Source organism: Ambystoma mexicanum, chromosome 1q (genome assembly GCF_040938575.1).
Source record: "Ambystoma mexicanum isolate Mex_15411 chromosome 1q, UKY_AmexF1_1, whole genome shotgun sequence".
Classification (NCBI taxonomy): domain Eukaryota; kingdom Metazoa; phylum Chordata; class Amphibia; order Caudata; family Ambystomatidae; genus Ambystoma; species Ambystoma mexicanum.
In genome coordinates this window covers 1,329,213,682-1,329,238,679 of record NC_090922.1, presented here as the reverse complement: position 1 = coordinate 1,329,238,679, position 24,998 = coordinate 1,329,213,682, and the positions used below count along the sequence as shown (strand labels likewise).

The 24,998-nt window shown below is 42.5% G+C and overlaps 1 protein-coding gene across 7 annotated transcripts in view; it reads right to left on the bottom strand.

Moving 5' to 3' along the window:
- The window catches only part of TUT4 (terminal uridylyl transferase 4), a 2,154,442-nt gene that overhangs the window by 2,073,249 nt on the left and 56,195 nt on the right, over positions 1 to 24,998 (bottom strand). For 6 of the 7 annotated variants that reach the window (XR_011291019.1, XM_069642184.1, XM_069642186.1 and 3 more), the window contains exon 3: positions 2,898 to 3,555. Coding sequence is in view for 6 of the 7 variants with exons in the window: in XM_069642184.1 (XP_069498285.1) it covers positions 2,898 to 3,459 (562 nt within the window). In the remaining variant the exon portion in view is untranslated. The remainder of the gene's footprint in view (positions 1 to 2,897; positions 3,556 to 24,998) is intronic. The other variant, XM_069642187.1, reaches the window with a different exon arrangement.

Genomic DNA, 24,998 nt, shown 5'->3' with positions numbered 1-24,998 from the left:
GCAGCAGCAGAGTCAGCAACTCCCTCTCTCAGTGACTGCCTCGGATGGCGCGCGCTGCCATTTTCTTCTCTGTTGCCACCGGAGTTCGTACTCGAATAAAGGGCTTCATAAGGAGCGTTTCAGCCCCCAAGGTTCGCCGCTCCGTTGATATTTCTTCATAATCACCCAGAGGGTGAATTCAAGCAGGAATTTACATACAAGGATGATAAAATTGCATGGTTTGGGCACCTTGCAGCGGAGCTCAAGGGAAACACACCGCATGGTGTGCTGCCTAGCCACGTTCCCCCTAAATAGATTCTTAAAGTACGCTTTCATGGGATCAGAATGCATCAGCGTCTGAAATTTACAACAAAAAAAAAACGTATCCTCAGACAAAGGATGCTCCGCCGTAGTGAACGTTGGTGTAAAAGAGGTAGTCAAAATGGCCGCTGTGGTTCGCAGAGGCTGGGCAGCCATTTTGTCAACACACGTCAGGGGAGTCAGGGGCCTTATGTGCCATTTTAGCCTTGAAGCAAGGAAACTCAGCAGAACCGGTACTGGCAGATCTAGGGTGTTTACTGGACACCTTAGGGACTGCCTCAGAATTAGCCTCAAGTGGAGGAACCTCGACAGAGCCGGTACTGGAAGTCCTGTGGTGCGTGACCGCCTTCTATACTCCCTTGACAGAACTGGTATCACCAGGGCTGTGGGCATGGGAAGGCTGGGGGATGTACCCCACAGCCAGGACCTTTGAAGGGGGTCCCTCAATTCTGCCGGTGTTCGATTTAGATCCAAGAAGGGGAACCTTGGGCTGAACCCCGGTACGTTTAGCCCCCTCGAGAGGGGCCTCGAGTCGAGACTCGGTGCAGGGAGATCTAGAAGATGAAAGCTCAGGGAAACCCCCGATACCCAGAGCCATAGAAGAACTGGGCCCAAACGGGGAACCTCAGAAGAAGATCTGGTTTTGGCAGGCCCGCTGCGGGGGCCCCTGGATGAAGCTCTGGTGCACCTATTAGGCCCCTTGCTGGACACCTCAGGTATATCCCTGATAGAAGAGCTACTTGAGCCCCTCCCAGTCCTGCAAGACCCCGGGAAGGAGGCCCATGGCCGGGGTGCCCTAAAAAGGAAAGAACTCACCGGACGTTTCTTTTTTTCGACAAAGAACTGCAAATGCGATGGAGGAACGCGTTGAAACCTCTCCTCCCACGTGCCAAGACGCTGGAGTGCACGGATGGAAAGGGAGTCGCAATAGAAGCATGAGTCCCAATGGTGTTCCGGGCCTAGACACTCCAGGCAACGAGAGAGTATCCACCCTCGCGAAACGACGTACGCAGGAAAAACAAGACATGAATCCCAGACGCTGTGGTATAGACCGAGGACAAGATGACCATGCAACTGGAGCTGGAAGGACAAAGGGAATAAAAAGACAAAATTCCCGGTGATGCTAGTGCATCCGACCCGAGCATGCATAGAACAGGACTGAAGAGCGATGTGTGGCAGTGCTCAGGAGGGCGGGGTTACGGACACTTGCGGTAGCCCCATGTAAAAATAGAAGGACAACAATTCCATTTTTGATGCTTTTTAACAAAAGTGCTCTGGCCACATCCCAAAGGACGGAATGTCCCACAAGTATGGAGGAAAGGGGACGTGACGTAGGAGTAAGGTACCATCTGCTAGGTTGGACCATAGGCAGGGGTGTCCCTTATCAAAATGTACCGCTACTAAGGAAGTCTTGTTTGCCCATCATACAGCAGAGCTTTTATTTTTCAGAATAGGAGTTTGTGCCTGCAATGGAAGGTTCATCCTAGATTTCCCTCCATCTTTTACATACCAAAGCAGAAGTAAAACTAGCCATATAGATTATGTATTCATCGATTTACAAAATTGAAAGCATGCTAAATCATTGTGACACCAATAGTAGAGAGCGATCAAAGACCTTTTTTGCCTGAAATAAGAGATTACAGAGAAAGCTAATGAAAAAACGTAATCCGCTTTGCCTTGGTGTGACACAAACAATAGGAAAAGCTTGAAGAGGGAAGACCTCGATTTTTATCATCGTCTATTAAAAGGTTCTCCATGATATGGAAAATATCATGGGATCAAATCCATATCACCCAGGTGAGATCATTAATCTACATACTAATATTTCCTCGAGTATTGCTTCTTTTCTTGCAAAACCAGAAAAAGATAGCTGCTAATCATCAGGGAGCTAAAGATAATTGGTATGATGGTGACTGTAGGAAGATGAAAGCAAAGTTAGTGAATGCTTTCAAATCTAAAGAGGAAGGGGTCGATGAATAGATTAAAATAATCAGAAAGGAGTATAAGAGCATGCTAGAAGGGAAGAAAAATTGAAAATCCATAAAAAAAGGTGGGAGGCCCTACATAAGGCAACTAGCAATAAAGATAGTAAATCCATTTGGAAAATGGTCTCAAATGGCACTCAAGGTTATACGAATCACCTGATGGTGGCAATTACACAATCAGTATGGTTGTGACACTTATGTTCTGTAATGTAAAATGATTTGTTAAGCGCAGGAACCAAGGCCAAAAGGCATCTGGGTGCTAGTCACCAGGAAAGAGGGAACTATCAGCTCCACACCCTTCTCATTGTATAGAGAAGACAGACCAAGTTTTATAATTACCTCAGAGAAGAGTTTGAGTTCTAAAGACAGTGATGAATTTAGGTACTTTCTGGTATTCACGGCCAAGCAAGCCCTGACTGTATCCTGGGCGATCTTTACAAGAATGAGCCAATGAGCTGGACAGATAACAGTAATGCCCTGGCCACACAGTACCAAATGCAAGCCCTTTCTGTATCCTGGGGGATCTTTATAAGAATGAGCCCATGAGCTGGGCAGATAACAGTAATGCCCTGGCCACACAGTACAAAATAAATAGTATAATGCAAAACTTACCAAAATTAATGGATTCATTTAAGATTGCCTTTTGATCACACTCAATCCTGATCGAGTCAACAACAGGATCTGCACTCAGTTTTGAATCGTGAATTTCTGAGACGATATCTGATGTGGGGTTAACCAAGACAATACAAGGACATGCCTCACGACAATCATTCTCAACATTTTGGGATGTCTGCACTTCTGTAACCTCCTGACCACATGCTTGTTTCAAATTGTCTCCAACAATCCCTGCATGTGGCAACTTTTTTGCTTTAACAGGACGATTTGGTAATTGAGGGCTTGGTGCAGGGTCTTTTAGTCCAGTTATACAATTTAACAGGTTGTCTTTGCATGATTTCACCTCTTCCGTTATATCAGAACAAGCATCACTCTGTCTGTTCTTGTCGATGCTATTCCGACTAGGTGACCGACTCTCTGTGTCCTTTTCCGATTTAGCATTTCTGTGTTTGTACTTCCGATTACTTACAACTCTAACATTTTTGCCTTCTCCACGTCCAACACAAGCAGTCTTCTTCATACCATGATTTCCACTGGCGGAATTCTTGCACTCTTCCATGCTATTCTGGAGACCGGCTTCTTCTCCCTTTTCAAGGTTCCTTGGCAAACAGATGTTGTTAAATCCAGAAATCCGGCAACAAAATGAACAGGTTGCCTGGGAGGAAACACAAACAGCAGTTACAACTAAACATGCAAAGAATCCACAGGCTTCACAAAACTTCCATGTGTTATGAAAACATTTTCTCCAATATCAAGCACAGCCTCCAAAAAATGTTTGCACACATTTTCAAACCTTCAAGAAATAGGGCCAGACGTTCAGAATGGATTTTCAACTATAATAGGTTTCCCAAATGGATCGAGTCACAGAACAATTCAGAATTTACCAGAGTTAAAGTTCTGTGTATAACAGGATTGACATTTAACATATTGAAGGGAGCAAAGTCCTTTATTGATATATATCAGTGAAAGAATGTTGTTAAAAGGGACGTTATGGTTAAGTTGCCCTAAGAAAAACCTATTAAATTATGCGCAAAAAATGTTGTGAAGGGACATTGCAGTTACTCTGTAGTAATACCAACCTATCCATATTACAGTTACACGTAAAACCGGAAAACCCCAGAAATTCGCTGGTTATGGTAAGCTAAGTAACCATAACGTCCGCCACTACTGTGCACTGCTAAGACAACACCCGTGACATGAAAGATGGCATCACAAACGTCATTGATGACATTCAGTGGTGGCTCTGAAAAGCGACTGTTTGTTTTAGATGCTTCTAGAGAAACACCTTTATTTTCTGTTTTTTTCTCCTCCTCACATTCTTACAGTAATCTTGTCAACGTCTCCTGTAGATGGGCAAACAAAGGAGCATCACCAATGCTTGACAAAGAAATGCCATTTGCATGGAAACACATCGCATTTCGAGGATGAATGCGGTCATTGTTGCAGAAGAACATCCAACGAGCGGACAAAAATAAAAAAATAAAAATGTAAAAAGAAAATCACCCATGCTTCTGTTGGCGAGACCCCTTCCAGCCTCTGACTGGGAACAACATACATTAGAATAGCGCCATACTCTTCTTGGTGGTATGGCTAAGAAAACCACCTGGGCAGTGGGAAAAAGCCTCTTCACGGCATTCATCAACCACTTCAGTTGATGGAACAAATGTGAACAAGCCATGTAACCCAAATGCATGCCGCCATAATGCAGGACGACAACGTGTACTGTATCGAAATTGGCCACTTGTCTGCATCGGATACTGTTAAATAGTACCACACACATCCACCAATCACAGGCAAGACGTCAGCATCTAACACTGTCAGTTCTGTACAACACTTCATATGTACCGTTACACAACTCCAAGTGTCTTGTGAATCGAAAGCACCTCTAGTACAAAATTCAGTAAAACTATCCAAGACTTCTGCATCCAGATTCATCCGCATCGCCAGGAGTGGGGGGATACATTTCAACCATGGTAGGGGATTTCGTCTGTGGTGGTGGCTCTGAAAAGATTCAATACCTTTCTGCATATGTTTATAAGACTCGGACAGTGCAGAGTCTCGGCCAAAAATACACACCTTATGTAATACATTACCCTTTTCCTCTAACCTAAGAGCAAGCACAGGTACATCATCATTTCATGTACACTTCAGTGATACTATATGCAGCTAAAGCAGTTTATAGCTATTTTCCGGCTATACTAATATTATCAAACTCACACTCTAAGAAGTGTCTCAACATATAGTGTGCAGCAATCTTTTAGTTTTGTATGCGTAAATATGGATCACAGATCATTCATGTTCTAATTCCTAGGTCCATATTCCATGTGAACCATGCTATCACATTGCTGTCGGCACCTTTAAATTCCTTTCCAACCTGGCCGCCAAGCTTTTCGTATCCCGTTGCCTAGGTAACGGACGCATCGTAACATTTCAGTACGAGGCATAGGGAGCATTGCTTTTCGCATTCATCACACACGGCCCCCTAAAGTCCAGACGTGCGGGCTGCACCAGGAAACCACAGGATCTCCTGCACATTAGTTAAGATCTCGATCCCACCTTGATTGCAATGTTAATGTAGGTCTAGGCCGTGTATGACATTAACTATTGATGCAGACACCGACCGCACCCAGTTTTAGAAGAGCATGTCGCAGCTCCACTGCTATCAGCAGCCAGCATCGGGAGTGGCTCGTAGGAGCAGCATTCACCCTCATAGACCCACCACAGCATTTTTGCACTTGGTTTACTCATAGCGAGCCTTAGACCGCAAACGCATCCTCGATATCGACATCCACCTGCTCGGCACTGTGGCCATTAGCACTTACTGGTAAGCAGCCTGCAAAAGCATGAGAAACTAACGGATCACACAAAAATATACCAGAAATGTAGAACCACATAAAACCACCACTGTGGCCTGGACCCTATATGATTCATTACTCTCTTACTTTCAATCAAGAAAGTAAGCATGTACACCCTCACCATAGTGCATGCGTAGACCCTTCACACTCCACGGACTATGCATCTCACCTGAATTATATTAATTGATTTTTAAGTGTTTGATGGCCTTAGCACACCTCTATCACCCGGTCGATATCTAACACCAACAGGGGGCAATGTATGTACATGGGATATACTATCTAAAACCATGGAGATTATTATTTTACGGCAATACCCTTAATAAGAAGTTCAAGCCTCGAAGTTTGATCAGTGCTGTTTTTCGGAACGCACCACTAAGTTCGAAATGGATTCCCACTATACCGTGTTGAATTAAGTCGTACACAGTAAGAACACCACCCCGTCTCCGGGTGGTTTTCTTCATTGAAAACAAGCAGCATTAAGTGCTTCAGATTATTCAATTACTGACCCAAACGACTACTCATGCCCTTACCCACTCTTCTACGTTTACTGTCTAGGCAGAGAAAGACAGGACCCCACATTCAATGCTCCACCACCAAACTCATTTGTTTGTCCTGATGGAGGCCATCCAACTTTTGGATGCCTACTAGACCATCTTTTAAATGGCCGAAACACATCCGTGTTGACATATTTCCACCAGTGTTTAATGTGTAGGGGAGGACTGGCCGCGAGGCCCTCCTCACCTGCAGCCTTCTCCCCAGGTGAGGACCATGACTCGGTGGGCGTCCCCTCATGCCACCCGGGCCCAGGTGGAGGAGGGCTCACCCGCCGACGACATTGCCCACACGTATCCGTTCCCTGCATATACCAAAAATCAGTTAGGCCTAGAAGCCATCTTGTCTAGCAAACATGGCGTGAGTTCAGCACACTGTAACGAGGCCCCCACCTTTGGAGGGCCTTTCATGCATCTCTGCCGCCGCAGTAGCCCTGGTAGATCCGCTGCGAGCGCGTTCCCATGAGAAAGTCGGGTATGAGCTAACCCGAGATGCTAACACTGTAACATTTTATCATTCACAATGTAATATTGCACTCCGCACGACCCGGTCCGCGAGGCCGGGGTGACGGGAAAAAAGCTGAAGCATCACTATCTGAAGAAAGTAGAAAATAATTCAAGTATTGGTATTAACGAACTACCTCTGTTTAAACAGATCCTGTAAACTGTGAATAAACCACAAAGATGTAACGTTACATGATACCACCCCAGGTCTGGACTAGTGCTGCTATAACCACAGAGAAAGATGTCGACCAAATGTATAGCCTTTATCTGTATAAGTGTTCTTACAATTTTATGTAGAAACCTGAACTCATATATGTTTTCTTAATCACCTAAAGCAGCGAGCATCGATTTCTGTAGGCCATAACCTAGAACTACCTCGTGTAACGTCTAATGTACATAAAATAATCACACCATGTAGTAAATATAATGTTAGGTAATGAAAAGGTACTCGGACCGACTGTATTAAAGAAATGTGTAACGAAATTGAAATATATATGTGTGTTTAAATAACATCAAAATAAGGCAGAACATTATAAAAGTTCTGCATTCAAAAGTTAGCAACGCACGAGGAAAAAACCTTTGTGAATATATGCAAGGCCATTCTCCCTCCCACCCTACCAAGCCTGCCAGATAAAGAAGCTAAGGCATGTGCCGCGCTCCCTCACCTCCCCCAACCAAGCTGGAGCCGCTTCAGAGAGTCAGAGGCCCCGGTACCGCACCCAAGGCCACAGCCCGCCACCTGTGTTATTTACAGCACGGTAATAAACCCACGTTTGAATCCACTGATCTACCAGCACCCTCTCGTAAATTCCACAACCCCCCCCTAGACCACCCCAAGAATCATGACCCCGTGCAAAGACGACCCCCATCACTGGGACAAGACACAGAGACCCATTTATATAATAACTTCTAACGCAGCTGACAGACATGTATCATTCGGCTCAGGCCCCCAGAGCCCAGCCCCTCGACCTAAAATACCGGTCAATAGGACACAGGTAAATCTCACCCCAACCGACAACCACCGGACCTCTCCCGAGGTGTATTCCTCATGTGTTGCGTTTATTTTATAAGATAAGCTGCTGAGCGATTTATTGATGAACTTAGATGTCGTTTCTTGAATAACTGCAGTGTGCATGGCCTAGGGCAAACGAGTCAGGAAAGGTATTCATCTTTGTCACAGGCTGCCCCAGCATACCAACACCGATCGGATGACCTCAAGCTGGCCTGCCAGGCCCAACCCAACCCACGAGGCTGACCAGTGACGTCCTCACGCCAAGACCAACCACGCTGCAGCAACACCTATAGTTAGTCGACGCCACCCAATCCCAATTAACTTGTGCCCCCTATAGTGTGTAGGTTCTGATGACGTTTTTTGTATTAGAAATACGCCTGTCTTTGCTATTGTCAGACAGAGCGCTCTCGGAGGTTGCAGAGTTCTTTGCATGCCCTATTCTTTGGATAAACTCCCACTTACGCTCACCCGCACTCTGTCTTGGTCTTATTCCCACTACGGGAGAGTCCCTTATTGTCTCTCATTGCGGGGAGGATCGTGCTGAAATTGGGGGCGCTTCCTTTCAAATGCCAACACTGCCACTATTTTTAGTTGTTTAGATCAACTTGCTTTTTCTAATCTGATTGTATGATCCCGTAATACCATATGGGACTTCTATGTTTTGTCTCACACCAAATGTTTTCACAACAATGTCCTTTGAGTTAATCAACTACTTGTACAGTTGCTTTACTTTATGTCCTGTTGAATATTGATTTGTTTCAATCTCTGTATTTAATAACACTTTTGGTAAATTAACATCTATTTTGCTTCACATTAACAGAGTGGTCATGTTCTATGATTCATTGAATACATGGGTGTGGTAACCTCGTTTGGCCACCCTGATCAATTGTGCCTATACTACTTAGTCTAATTAAATTACATGAAGCTATGGATAAGAAAATTGATCACCAGAATACCCTGCAGTCCCTGTTGTGAGTCAAAATGGATTGGATCCTAGTCGTCCATCCCATCTAAGGACGACTAGGCACATTGACCCCATCCAAACACCCATGATTCAGAGTGTCTGTACACCAATATTGCTGATCGAGGTTGAGGAGGATCCATCGCAGGGGCAGTGTGAGGAAGTCATTCAAATTTCTCCCCAGCATCCATGTAACAAATCCAATTCTGTTCACTTGTACCGCTACAGAGCTTTAACCAATCATAGCTGATCAAGAAGCTCTAGAAGAAGTAGACCATCCTCCCGTGTTTGATTTATTCCACCCAATCCCACATAAGAAGAGAAGTAAGAAACGCAACTGCATCTCGCAATCTGAAAATAAATAAATAAAATCAACCTATTGCCAAAAAGGCGGTTAGTCACAGAGCAAGAAAATGTATCAATGGCCTAACAACCCCGTTGAGATCACCCATAGTAAACAGTTAACCTACCATGAGTAACGATTATACAAATGCCCAAATTCCGTCACAACCCCCTGAGCAGGTTCCTCCTAAAGCCAAATTATTATCTTCCCATCAGCAAGTCTCCGCTTCGAGAGGAGTAATACTGCATTCTGAAATTGTACATGTTGCTCCGCTTAATGATCTTGATCAAGCTGAGGAAGACATCATGAACTTTTCTACCTACTCTATTTCATCGCTCCTTCAATAAGACTCTGTTCTTGAGAGACTTCACTATCGACAGCAATCAAATAACTCTAATAGAACAGTAATCTCAAATAACATTGAAGAGGAGTTTCCTCATTTTTTAACACTCGATCAGAAGAGAGCGTGTTTCAACCAAGGGGTTGAGCCAACTTCGAAGCCTTTGCTTCAAGAGGATACAAAGCTTAATAGTCAGGCTTGGGCTCCTAATGTAACATCTTTGCTTGAAAGGCAACCAAAGTTCTCTAATATGAATCTCAAACAGAATGATTTTACTGGTTTATATAGATGTTTCCTAACCATGTTAGACAGGCAGAGAAACTACCCATTCCCAAACCGTACTACATTACTTACCGTCTTTCAAGCTATTCCGAATTTGAAACACATTCGCTCAGGTGATATGAAAATTGGGTACACAAACAGCCCCACGCATGACGCGGTTAAACTTGTGATACCTTCACAAATTGTGGCCGACCTTCATGGCACACGAAAGATGATTCCAGGATGGCTTTCTACTCTAAAAACAAGCAATGTGATTCTACTCTAAAAACAGGCAATGTGCACCTAGAATTTGCTACTGGCGTAGTAGACGAGAAACATAACAATAACCTCCACAACCATCAACAAAGGTTCTTTTTCCCTAACCACGATCAAAAGGAAGCAAGTCCTACCAACTAACGAGCACCAAGCAAAATACCAGCCTCTTGCGATTAGATAAGTTAGCCACATACGAGATCATAGCACTGTAGGAGACATGGATAACCTGCCAACCGATATGGCCAGATTACCAAATAGCTTGGATTCCAGCCCTTAAACAAGCTAAAGACCGCAACGCAGCTGAGCTGCTGACGGCTGTGAAATTAGGCACTGATATTTGTCTTGAACCTTGGGCTTCCCCCTAACCGGGTCTTCAATTAACTAAATTAACAACATCTATTATCCAACGCCCGTTGAGTCCTCAAGCTGTGTTACTTAATATATATTGGAACTCAGTTGCCATTGATGATCACAAGTTCTTTACTTACAATGAACAATTGCTAGATCTAATCATGCTTGATGGTCAGTCTAGTGTCATTTTAATAGTAGGTGATTTCAACATCAAATGTACACCCAATAAGGCTACACCTTTCTCTCACTGTGCATCGCGATGGACATCTCTAATGAAGTCACGTGACTGCATTCCTCTGAATGGTACCATCCCTGGAGATGAAACCCCCTGCTCCCACTTGGTCCAGAGGAGCATCTCAAGCCACCTTGGACTATGCCTATATTTCCTCGCATGCAATTAAAAGAATTCCATCTTTCTCCGTTATGATCGCAGGCATCAGTAGGAATAACATCTTGGATATCAAATGGGCTGCTTCTCCCACTTGTCCACACAAAGTGTTTAATGGCTGCATCACACTTAATCCAGGCAGAAATAGGTTACGTTGGTCATATGCAAAACTAAATCACTTGAAAGTTACTTTCTCAGATCGTGTTAATGCTTCACCTTCACATAACCAGTTTGAGTATATAGACACTCTTATGCCGATTGCAGAAATCTCTACTTTTTATAATCACCCAACCTTCAAGCATCAGCATTTTTTTCATCCAACTATTCAAGTAGTGAAAACTAAACTTCGAAACGAAGTAAGGAAATGCTGTACTGCTAACCATAAAAAAAATCAAGATCGAACATTTGCACCCAAAAGAAATGCAACATCAGTGATGTTTATCATTTATATTTGTGATGTCATCTTTGATGTCCTGGGTGTTAGTCTTAGCAATGCACGTAGATGGTGCGAGTTATGGTTGCTTAGCTTATTATAATGGGCAAATGTGCAGTGGTGTTTGGTTGCACTGTGAAGTATAACATTCTTTTAGTGAATGTTTTTTAATGAATGCACATATATATGTATGGCAGGGAAGGAAAAGAAGGGCTAAACAAGTGATGTCATCATTGACATTTGAGATGACATCTTTCATGGTCTGGGTGTTAGTGTTAGCAGTGCACAGGGGCGGTGGCAGGGTTGGGGGCTTAGTTTACCATAACTGTCGAATTTCAGGGGTTTTCCAGTTGTAATGTGAAGCATAAAGGGGAGGAGGAAAGTTTTTTTTAGTGAAGTGTACAGGTTTTTGTTAGGGCAACTTAACCATAACGTCCCCTCAAACTTTTTTGTAGTGAATTGCACTGGTTTTTGGGAGGGGAACGTAAGCATAACGTCCCCGTAACAAAGTTTTTTTTGTAGGGAATGATATAGGTTTTTGGAAGGTGGAATTTAAGCATGAAATTGTGGCAATGAAGTCGTTGAGCAGAATGTACACTGTAATCATGCGATTTTGAGAGATATGTAGTATAATCTACGTACTTGACATACATTTAACATAGAACATACAGAACCCCCTCCCTATTGATATTGGAAAGGGACGGACTGAGCCTCTGTTTGCGGACGGGGTTGGACAGAATCAAGATTACCCAAAGAGGCGGGGGATAGCTGAAAATGTACAACGTAGAAGAAGGACATAAAGATGTTGTAAGTAGTAATAAGTAAATATGGAAACCTGAAGCTGGGACAAGAAAACACATTTAATATCCATGTAGAATAAAGTGGATGGTACCATGAAAAAAAAAGGATGCCTCCAGCGTAATCACTTCAGAAACTCGGCAGCCTAGAACAACAGTGGACGGACGCAGTAGGACGAAGGGACATTACAGCAAAAGAGTGAGTGCAGGTAATTTTTTATATGGGTGATGTTATTATTGTGGTATGTGGTGCAGAAATAATAATTTCTTTGTTGTTTTGACTCAGAAATAGCTAGTACTTTGGAGTGGCTGGAGGAGCATTTCCCACATGAGGAAATGTCTGAAGACAGCAACAATAATGGTACAGAGTACTGTGTATATGCAAAATAATGACCAGTATTTCAGAGGCATTCAACTCATGTATTCTTTTTTTAACAGACCAGGAAAGAAAAAAAGAAAGGGCAACAAACGAGACAGAAGAAGACAAGATAAAAAGGATAGAGCAGAAAATGGTTATATTGAACAACAATTTTAAAAGTTTACAGGAGTTTGTGGAAGACTGTGTGAGAGGAAAAGTTTGCTATCATTGCCCCACCTGCCCTGCTTCTCCATTCCCTAGTGAACCATCTCCAAACCTAGAACAGGAAAATAGACGTTTTGACGAAATATCCATCCATCTTCCCCTCACAAATCTTCTCCTCATAACCAGCACGTGTTGATTCCTAATTCCCCCATATTTGTTTGTGTCCGCTTCAGTGTGTGAAGGACTGTATAGCGGTCCGTAGTGGGCGCAGCCAAAATGGTGCCGTCCGTTGAACAGGCACGGTGGCCGACAAGTTCGTAGGCAAACAAAATGGAGTTGTCCTAAGGACACTGGAACTGTCCGTACAATGAACATGGCATGCGTGCACATGCGCAGTAGAAACTTAAGTATTGCGAACATCGAGCCTGTTCCTAACTGTCTGTCTCACTTGTGTCGCACTTTGAAGTAGTTTGAGAACCCGAACATTGTCCGTAGGACACTTGTGCGCATGCGCACGTTTGATTCTTTGCATTTGCTGTCCAGGGGACTTTCATTACTGGGGCGGATGTGTTGAAGACGTCATCATGTGACCGCACCTACGCTGAGCGTGGGGACTAATTTCCGCGGTTGGTGTGCTTCCGCAACAATACAAATGAACTTGTAGACACAAGGCAAAGTATTGTAGAGTGTAAAAATGTAATTTCACACATCCCAAACAATAGGCCACCTCAGGACTTGCTGTGTAAAATTTGTGTACCGTTTCGTAGTGATGAAGACGGTCACGAGGCACACCCCTTCACCCCTACAAAAGGCCACACCCCCAAGCGCATCTTCATTGTCCTTCTAGCTATTGCAGATTGAGGTGTGTTGCCTTTACTGCTGTAGTGACCAAAAGGAAACTAATCGGTATGGCTTCCATGGCTGCTGTTGGGTCATTAGCTTCTGCACCATCCCCAAACTAGCCACCACCACCACCTCACCAAGGGCCTGCAGAGAGATATATGGGTGAGGATGTAGAGATCGAGGAAGGAGGAGGAGGAGGAAGAGAATGAAGTGGAGGAACTCCGCACTAGGAGCACTCGGCGGGAGTTGTGGGTGTGGCGGTTGTTTTCCTTTTATGGGAAACTACCAAAAGCATGTGCGAACCTGGTGAAGTGTAACCAGTGCGAGGTGGTGTAAAGTTGCGGGAGATTTGGAGCGCACAGTTTTGGTATGACAACAATGAAGCGACACCTCACTTCGTACCACACTGCGGACATTCGCAAGGTGGTGCCATGTGAAGAGCGTAGTCGTTTGAGTTCCTCCACAGCATCCTCGGTATCCGATCCTCCCACCACAAGAGACACTCCTGTGGGGGAGCGCCTCCCTCCAGCTGCTTCACAATCCATTCGCAATGCTGTTGACCCTTACCTTTCAAAGAGGACAGTAGTGTGCACGTATTGTGATGCAGTACTCTGCAGGGGGGAGAGTTTTCGAAGTGCTTTTGAGGCTGCAGTCACCGAGCACCAGAAAATCTGCTCCTTACCTAAATAAAGCTTACCCTAAATCTTTCTCTGTTCAGTTGCCCTTATTTATCCCCGTGGCTGGTATCCCTTCCTTACCCTCCTTTCGCCTCTTCTCCAAGTGTGACGTGTGCTGTTAAGAAATGAACGTAAAAACAAAAATTACAGGAAAGGCTCTTTTCAGAGCCGCCTTTCTCAGTATAACAATAAAACTATGAAGTGACGGCGCTGCGGAGTTCTGAATATGTTTGCAGACAGTCAGAGGAAAAAAGGGAGGGTGCAAGCGGAGCAAACGCAATAAAGTGTACCTTGGGAGTAAGTAGTGGCTCTGAAAAGAGCCTTTCAGTCGTGTGTTGTATGGGTCAAAAACAGTGGAGTGGGGAAAACGGATTGTCAGATAGGTTAGTGTGATTGCAAAAGAGGGCGCAATACATTTTGTACATTGCATAGAAAAATCTGATTGCCAGCATAAGTGAGGTGGACTCCATCTCTGCGGAAAATGAAAGTGCTGCAAAACGAAATGTTTTCATTGTGGAAAGAGGACATGCCAACATCTCTTAAAAATGCACACACAGCCTTATTCACATTGCGCCTCGCTTTCTCCATTTGTGGACCAAACGCAGAAGAACACAGCCATAGTTGTCTTTGGGCAATATGGGAAAAAGTATATGACAATTTGGAAACATGTCCATGAGCTTCGCTAGTCCTTTCTTCATAGCAAATTGCAAAGAAATTCCAGATACATGGCCTAAACTGTTTCCTCCACAATGAATGATGAATATATCTGGAGGAGGCTCTGTCAGTAAAGTAACACAAAGAGGTACCAAGTCCAGCCATCTCATGCAACGCACGCCATGCCAGTGGACTTCCGCATGTGGAAATCCGAGATTTGTAGATAAACTGCAGATTTCTGCATGCACCTTCAACCAATGTATCCATGAGTCTCCCAAAATCCAGATAATCTGTTTTCGAGCATGGAAAGCCATGGCTGTGTGGTCTCCTGTGAGGGAGAAGATGGTCTTACTAAAGTATGTCGGCCAGAACACACCTAGTGAACTTTATGGACCAATCCCTAGCTCCGCTCCTTCTCATTTACATGCGGCTCCACCCTTCAATCCCCGGTGGTGATATGTGCTGACTGCTAACTACCGCAATGTTCGCGGACATGTACAGGATCAGAGCATGACGACGGTACATTAAAGTACTATTCCCCTTTTTCTCCTTTAAGGTAGGCTCTGAAAAGAGCCGTTTTTTTTTATTTTTGGCCAGATACCGTACAGACATCTGGTATTTTATGTATTTTTTTTTTTGTCCTTGCTTTACTCTTGCAAACATTACAGAACGTTTTCTAAAGCAAGCCTTACATTCCAAAAGAACATTGCATTTCCCAAAGAAGATAGCGCAACACCATCTCCTTCAAAGTGATGTGCATTGCTTGGAGCAATGTTATTTTGGCTACAAAAAAACATACCAACTCATAGCATGAATGCACGCATGCCGCAATTGATGATACACCTCCCGATGCTTTGATCTGGACAGAAAACAGAAGTGTTGTTCCATTGTACTCTCGGGAGTAAAGCAGAAAAAATTACTTTCGTTGTTGGGAAGATGGTCATGAGTGCTTCAACCAACTGTGCCAAATCTGCCAACAAAGTACGTGAAGTCAGGTATCCCAAATGGCAAGCACTGTAGTGCAAAATTACCACATGAGGAGTGGTCATTCTACGCATGTCTCTACAAACGTGCAGAATTGCTGCAGCATTGGCATCAGTGTCAGCGCTCCACCTCACCTCCACTCCTCGCACATCGAAATGGTGTGCCACATGCCTACTCTCGGCATAGTGTTGTAAGCCTTGCACAAAAATGTCTCCAAGCATCAAAACCCTGTCATCTTCAGTGTGCGCCCCGTCTTTCCACACAAAAGACTAATGTGAACATCTGATTGGCTGATGCCTACAGTTGCCTTTCCATGCAGGATCGGTACCAAAGCGAGTCCCTCATTGGACAAAACTATGAGGTTGCACAATCATCCACCAATCACATAGAACATCGCTAATTTTAACTCCGTCATCAACATTGCGCACTTCAAAATTACTATCGATGATTCTGAATGAAAGTCGAATACCATTGCAAAGCACCCATTTCACAAGCTACTGTTCAAAGATTGCAAATTTCTATGTACAGATCCATACATGTCCACATGCATCAGTATAGAGTATAGGTATGTATATTTTAATCAGAGAACATGTGGAAGCCTTATGATTTAAATTAGACAAAATAATGCCGCAAAATGTCCATACGGAATACATAAAAACGCCCCCCCCTTTAAATTGCAAGATTGCTTACTGTCTTCCGCATAACCTATACATACATTGCAAGCATGCCTATTTAGGGCAGACCTCAATTTTGTATGTGAAAATGTCGGAGTTCTGTACTCTGTACGGCCTACAGTAATGCTACTTGCAATGTGATCGTATGAGAATAGTAAGCGCCCCCGATTGTAGTTCTGACATTTCCTTCTGAGGGTCTCCCGATTTTTCGACATTGTGCTTTTCATTAACAAAATGTTTCCCCATCTAGTACTTTGCCTTATCGCTTACAAACCTCTCCTATGCATACTACACTTTGTAAAGAACAAGCCATTTCCTTACCCTTAAAAGATTTAGATATTTTGAAGGACGTTCAAGTACCATATTGCAAGTACTATGCAAAGATTGCACAGAATGAAGTGAAATGTGCACGAGCACTGCGTTGAAATATGAAAGTTCAATCCGATGACGAAAGAAGTACAAGTAATGTCTGCAGTATCATCACTGCTGCAAACACACAAAGTAATTGATTTTCTTTTTTTTAATTCGCAGTGAAGACTACTCTCCTGAGAATCAACAGCATCTACACTGCAGACGACATATCCGAAGAAACCTGGTCATCTTGCACAAAAAAGTAAGTACAGTACAACCTTTATATTGTAAGTACTACTTAAAGAGGCTGCGTGGGTTATTTGTTTATTTTGGGCACCAAAGCAAGCATTGATTTGTAAACCATTCTACCTACAAATATCCATTTATTGAACAAAGAATAACAGGCAGAATGGCTGACATATCCCTCTGTTTGGTACTGAAATAACATAGGTAATCCTTAGAAGGTTAGATTGTGAAAATAAGTTGCTGTAGCAAAGTTTGTGGCATTTCGGTTATTAATAATGGCTCACGTCACAAGTAGAACACTTTGTACTCTCACCTGAAGCACATTGTAGTAGTATACAAACAGTAAAGTAGCCTTAACAAATGATTGTTAGAGTTCACTGTACGTTGACACACCATGACAAGGAGCTTCCCCATCAGACTTATGCACACATACACACTGCACACATACATTGGAAAACAGACCAAAGTATATTTTTTTTCTCAACAGACACCAAAAAATGCCTACCAAAAAGCAACTCCGTAGAAAGGAACGCAGAATCGGAGCAAAGAAAAATAAAGGTGCCCAAAGTAAGCATCCACCTGTTGTACAGTTTGTAGAGAATCTTGGTACAAACCAGCTAATGCAGTTTGGTAACATAATAAAGGAAGTCTCAACTACCGAAACTCTACCTCCTCCATCAGAAAGTGCCACTAAACACAGAAATGTTGTCAAAAAAATGGCCAAAATCATCCTGGCCCCTTAAAATGTACCGTAGAAAGTTAATTCTACAAGCACTCGTAGACAGTGCAATCCTTCTCAAAAGGAATTTTTTCATATTGGCGTTAAATAGGAAGAAAGTGCTAACAAAACTAAGTACCAAACTACAAAAGAAACTCAGCAATAAACAGAATGTGAACAAAAATAATTTCTTGCATGTTTGTGGTGGTGAATGGAGTCACACAACAACCACAGAGCCATATTTTAATGAAGAAGCATACAAACAAAATCAAACAAACACAATTGCCATTCATAGCAGTGGATGAGGGTATGAGAAAATCAATACTACCATCATGGAACAAGAAACACTGCTTACAAAACTATCTCCTGAGACACAGGACTAACAGGACATTCATTAGCCTGCATTTCTGGGTCTATTTGCAAAAGTACCTTCCATGATATCAAAAGAATATCAGTACATCATTCCAATGTAAGAAATTTAGTGTATAAAATATACTATGCAAAAAGTCCAGCTTCAGAATTAGGCAATTTAAATACCACTCTTCTGCATGGTACACCCAAATACTTACAAGAAGAAATGGACCGTATTCAGAAAAAGTGTTTTGGAAGTGAGAGCCACGTAGAAAATGCCAGAGTTTTAGAACATAGTAGCAGCAATTCTGTACATAGCAACCTTTTATTATACACAGACAAAAAGGAAATAGTAACATTTAAAAGGTCTTCGGCTGAAGTACCAAACCATGTGTGTGTGTGTTGCCGCAGAACGTTTTACAAAAGGAACACAAGAGATGTGGACATAGCATACAAAATAGAAAACAATGAAGACTCTAAATGGTTTGAATTAGCTTTGTACCTTTTAACTGAAAACGAATATGAATTAACTGAACGCCTAATATGTTGCAGTTACTGTACTGCAAAATTAGACAACAACCACACTCCTTCACATGCTATTACAAATAATTTGGAATTGTTTCCATTACCAAAAATCCTGCAACAACTCAATTTGTATGAGAGCATAATAATTCAAACAGTTCACCCATTTCAAGCAATTCTACGCCATCATCCAAAAACAGCAAAATTACCTTCCTCTGAATTGGCGAAAGGCATTCGTGGCAAAGTAGTTTACTTGACATTAGATCTAACGGAAAATGTACACACTCTAGGAGTGGAACGTTCAATAGAGCATTCTTTAATAGTCTTGGTAAATGAAGTACCAACAAAGGACAAAACAATTTGGCAACAATTAGTGGACTTACAGAAAGTTAGACAAGCATTGCAATATCTAAAAGACAGTACTACAAGGAAATAATTATTGATGAAAGCTTAACGCAAACAACTGAAATATTTCAAGAGTCATCAGAAACTGGACAATTCGAACTTCTGGATCCAGCTACAGTATCCACTCTTTTGGACCATTAGACAATGTATCCATTGCATTCCAATGAAAGCATAGATGTTGCACTAGAAACTTACCAAATGCGACAAACCAAAGGGTCACCAATGAGTATTTGGGAAAAAAGTATAGAAGCACATGCTTTTCCACTGCTATTTCCTTCTGGCAAAGGTGGAAGATACGATGATAGAACCACTCAGATTGGGGCATCAGAATACCGCTCATTATGAATGTATTCGCAAGATCCACATTTTTTCTAAATCTGGGAATACATATTCCACCTTCTCTATGAAAGTGAATTAGCAACACTAGGTTATGGAGTTGCACACATTTTTAAATCTGGAACGCACTTTCAAAATATGTCAGCTACGCAGTTAATACAAAAAGTACAAGAAAAAGATGAGGTTTTACAATCAAGTATAACAAATTTGTTTGCAAACATGCGTGGTACAAAGGAATACTGGTTCAGACGGCGCAGAGACGTGCGTTGCATGATCAGAAACCTTGGACCACCAACTTGGTTTGTTACGCTAAATTGTGCAGAATATGCATGGGAAGATTTACATGAGTTCCTACGCATAGTAAACAGCAACAAAAACAACATAGATATATTAACACCTGGAGAACTTTGCTCTCTAGATCCAGTTAATGTCTCAAGATATTTCCATCATCGTTTCATTGCAATGCTACACTTTATTTGCAATAAAACTGTTCCTCCCCTTGGAGAAGTGCAACACTTCTTTTGGAGAAAAGAATATCAAGCGAGAGGAGCACCACATATTCACATGCTGTTATAGATCAAAGGTGCACCAAAATTTGGGCACAACAGTGATAGCACTGTTTTGCAGTTTATCCAAAAATATGTCACATGTGAAATCCCTTCACAACAGACACATAGTGAGCTGCATGGGCAGATTGTATAATTTCCAAGACACACATGTGGCAAATATTGTCGCCGCAAATACAAAAACAAAGATAAATACTACACCAAATGCCGCTTTGGTTTCCCTAGACCAGTTACAGAAACAGGTGAAGCAAACAACTTCATGTCTTCAGTTCGACATAGTGTTAAAGGTAAATCACCTAAAACACGTATTACATAAAAAGAAGGGAAGAATCAAAATATATCAATGATTACAATGCAATCATTGCCCTATTATGGAATGCAAACAAAGATGTGCAGTACATTGCAGACAATTCAACTGCTGTTGCACGATCTGTTACAGTCTACTTAACAAAAGCAGAAAAAACAGAGTTTCAAGACCTCTGGGATGACTTAGCATCAGACAAAACATTATCACAGAAATTGTACAGCCTAGGCATAAAAATGTTCTCTCATAGAGAATGTGGGGCCTATGAAGCAGCAGATCATTTAACCGGCACTGCTTTGTATGGAAAATGAGACAACATAGTATGGCTCAGTCTTGGTCCTGCAAAATCTAGAAAAAGAGTGCTAAAATCATACAAGGACATAGAAACAATTGCCAGAAATGATCCCAACAGCCAAGACATTCTAAAAAAACAATTTACTGGACACATACTATCCGAACAGGAGTACCACTCTGGAAAGCATGTGTCTATACCACATAGCACAAAACTTTGCATACAAAAATAATGTAAAACCTGATGAAAGCAAACGTAGATATAGAGTGACCAATTGTGAAGGGAGCTTAGTGAAACTTAACAAAGCTTAATTAATCATGTGAAATTGTCATTAAAAACTCCTCAACAGAAAGAACTATATTACATGTCTCTGTTACAACTTTTCAAACCATGGGGAAAATAGGAAGACATACTAGATAATTATGAGTGCTATGAAGATGCTTTCAAAGCAAATGAAAGCACTATCACCGATGTGAACTTTATGCAGTACAAAACAATGTTACACAACGAGCAGCAACAGGAAGAAGAACTTTAGGCCCATCTAGATAAGGACTCTTCCGACAGTAGTCAACCTTCTGTAACAGGACGTCAAGAACCATTAGGACAACCACTAATAGCAAATGAGGCTGAAGTAGGTATGGCAGAAGTAGAAAACAACCATGTATCAGTATCAAGAAGATACAGAAGACTTAACTGTACAACAAGCAAAACTTACGTCTTCAAAAATGGTGTGCTGATCGTAACAAAACAAATTGTACATGGTGTACAACACGAAAATAAAGAATGTACCTGCCAAAATTACAAACCTATACTGCTGTACGTCGGTGGTGAAGCTGGATCAGGGAAAACATTCTTAAAGGATAGTTCCGGGACTTTTTTTTTTATTGTCCCTACGGTTCGGCCATGTGTTTTTAAGCATAACTCGGTAGATCGTAGAAAACTTTCCTATGGACCTTACCCGACTTTTCATCCATTATCGCACTCGAAATCAGCCGCCATTTTCTGATAATCCTATCATTTCCCCCCATCGCCCTGGCTCACCTGCTTTTGCGGCACTAAATCAAATCCCCTGCCCCTGAAACAGACATATTCCCCGCCTCTATCCGTGACGCGACTGTGCTGCGTAGGCAAACGCGCCCAGGCGTCTTCTACGCGACTCCACACAGAACCCGGAAATCAACACAGATTAGCTCACAACACAGCGCGCCACAATTTGGAATATGAAACTGTACTTTTAAATCAAACCGCAAGATTGTAAATTTGGTAAAGTACATTTATTTGACATCAAATGTTTTGAGAATATTCAGCAGTTTTCATTTTTATTTGCTCACGTTCCAAAAAGTTCGTTTTGAGGCACGCGATGTTCCTTTGCTGTACACAGGGTCTTAAATCATCTCACAATACAGCGCCACAATTCGGAATATGAAACTGTGGTTTAAAAGCAAACGGCAAGATTGTACATTTGGCAAAGTACATTTATTGGACATCAAATGTTTAGAGAATATTCAGCGATTTGCATTTTTCGTTGCTCTCGATCCAAAATAGTTCGTCTTGAGGCAAGCGATGTTCGTGTGCAGTACACAGGGTGTTGGTTTACGATAAAATAAGCTCTTCGGTCGCACTGATAATCGCATGGCTGTTCCAACAACAAGGCACTAGGCCACCACAACGGTCTGTATGTTGCATCTAGCCGTTAGTACCGCGTAAGGGCATACTTGTACTTGGCGATCGTCCCATAAAATGGTGAGGGTGGTAACGTTGTTCACGCGGAGAAGCAACTGGCGGTTAAAAAAGCCATCCGCCGGTGTCTGGTACTCGTGAGACATACAATAATGAATGATGTACCTGTTTGAAAAACATAAAAAATGAAATTAGTCTCACCATCAGATCTTCATTAAAATTATTCATTTTATATATTAGGTCGGGAAATTATTTCATAGCTAGGACAGTGCAACTGGGTATTATACGTCAAGGGGGGGCTGTAGGATACTGAGACAGTCCCCCAGTGCAGGGGTTGACAGGGAGGCAGTGCAGGTGGAGAGTGGAAGGGCCCAGGACCGAGGTCGCAGACAGTGGACCAGTTGTAGCAGGGGAGAGGGAGAGAGAAAGCAGAAGCAAAGAGGAAGGTTTTGAGGTGCTTCCGTAAAAGGAGATGGTTCTCCTCAAGATAGTGCACGGTACAAAACGATATGCCACATAGAACGAACAAGTACAACTTAACCCGTCTTTAAAGCTACTCTATAGTAATTAAATTGCGGTATAAACTCATCTAAAGAGTTACTTACATTATATTTGCATTTTCCATTGTGTCTGTGCGTAGGGCAGCCCCGAAATACCACTCCTTCTATGCCGACGTTATTTCTTCTAATGAACGAACATTAAATGGCTTTCGTTTCTGAAATTTTATTCATTATCGTTTCTTACGTTATTGCACCACACCCCCAAAAAGAAGTCTTTCGGGATGGTCCCGGCCTGTCAAGGTCAAATAACAATAGAACCTTATACTGACTCGTGGGCCATTCCGGCACCCGAGCAAAAAATCAAAGCAGCTGACCTTCACTTTGAACGAGCACACATTCCTAGTTAGCTACATTCAGTGTAAGGCCATCTCACAGGACTTGAAATTTACACTCCATCTTTGCATTTTGTCTGCGTGCTTTGCAGCCACATAGAACCATAAATACGGATACATTCTATATTTTTTGAAAAATGATTTATATTACTGTTTGGTTTAATTTAATGCGCAAATGAACAAGGTTGGATAGACACATTGCATGTACACTGAGCAATCACTTTTATTTACACAATACATAGCTATACATATTCAATGGGCCTGCGACATGAGGAGACTCGAGAGCAAAGTCACAGGTGACACCCGGGTGGTTCGCACTACTGCACGGTGAAGGGAGGGGCAAGGGTGGAGAGACACATTGCATGTACACTGAGCAATCACTTTTATTTACACATTACATAGATACACATATTCAATGGGCCTGCGACATGAGGAGACTCGAGAGAACAGACAATCAAATGACAATCATTTAAACCGTGATGTGTATTTCTCAATGAGCTCTGCTTTAGGTGGACATGGAACAGAGGCAATGTTGGGTGGCAATGCAGTTGTCCCCTGCACAGGTTCATTCACAACTCCATGTATGTGCCTATCTAGGACATCAACAATAAGTCTCTCAATAAACTCATATTGCATATCCTCAAACACTGGTTTGATCACCCATTGTTTACTTCTTTTAGTGAAGGCCTTATTGTAGCGAAGCGTCCCTAAAGTTCCGGTCGTCCTACTTTGTTGACGGCCAACATTATGGTTATGTGCCAAGACCGCTAGAAGAGTCCGATTTATCATGCCCTCCATGCCAAAATGCAATCGTTTTGGCCTGTACTTTAGGCACATATTGTGGAACACCTCCAAATCTCCTGTGTGGCAGAATTCCGTGAGTCCCCTCAAATCTCTTGTTATAGTTTTATCAAATACAATCTTTTCAATGGCTTTGTGAGTGGGTGATGAAGGAATCAACCACTTCTTCTTCCGTGCCTCCTCTGTGGACAAATGGCCATGTTCACAATTGTGGAAATGTTGGTTTGTGGTCCAGTGGTGAACGTTGATACAGTGTAGCATTACTGACCGCCATTTTTCCAGTAGAATTTCCAACGACCCTCCACATGTTTTTGAGCTCCACCAAAGATGGTTGCTGATTGACTTGGACCACTGTGAAATACCTTGCATATCTTTTTTTTTACCTGCAGCCGACATTTTTTTATTGATTGTTTTTGCAAGATGCCAAACGTCAAATTGGTGAACTGAGTTTTCGCAATGAAATGGATTCCCACAAACTGAAAGAAAGACTCTAATTTTTTAAAACTTGAACCACTAAAAAGTGCAGCCGCTGCACAAAGTAGATTGCCTGCTGGCAGTTGCCCCAGCATGGGTTGTGCAGACCATGAGAAAGGATGATATTTTGTACAGGTGGCATGTATTTTAAGGTTAGTGCCTCGAATTGCACGAGTCACATTAATCAATGGCTCCCCACATACTTCCCCACCAACCGAATGCCCACATTTCATCCGAATAATAATATCAATCAAACAACTATCGAATACAATGAATTTGGCCTCTTTCCTTATACTGTCACTCTGCATCCCAGCTGGTTCGGCCTGTAACGTTGAGGACATGTCACTCACATGAAAGGTAGAATCTCTGATATCGTCTTCCGCTATGTTCAGTGATATTGATGGTGTTTCATTGTCGTCCACTTCATTCTCTTCCATTGCAACATCTGTTCCTTCTCCGGCGATGGGTGAATAAAACAATTTCTTCAACTTTCTCGCGGTCTTAGTTTTTGCGGGTGTGGATTCTGTGAATTGATCTCCGACTGCATCCGAACTACCAGGAGGACATTCACTATCAATGGCTGGATGTGGTATAGCTCCGTTGTCAATCACTTCATATTCTTCCCATTGGCACGATGCATCTCCAGTCTCAAGTCCCTGCCAAAAGGTTTGACAAGCAACATCTCTCGTTCGCTTCACTGTCTGTGTAGATCTAGTTCGTACACCCACTTGCA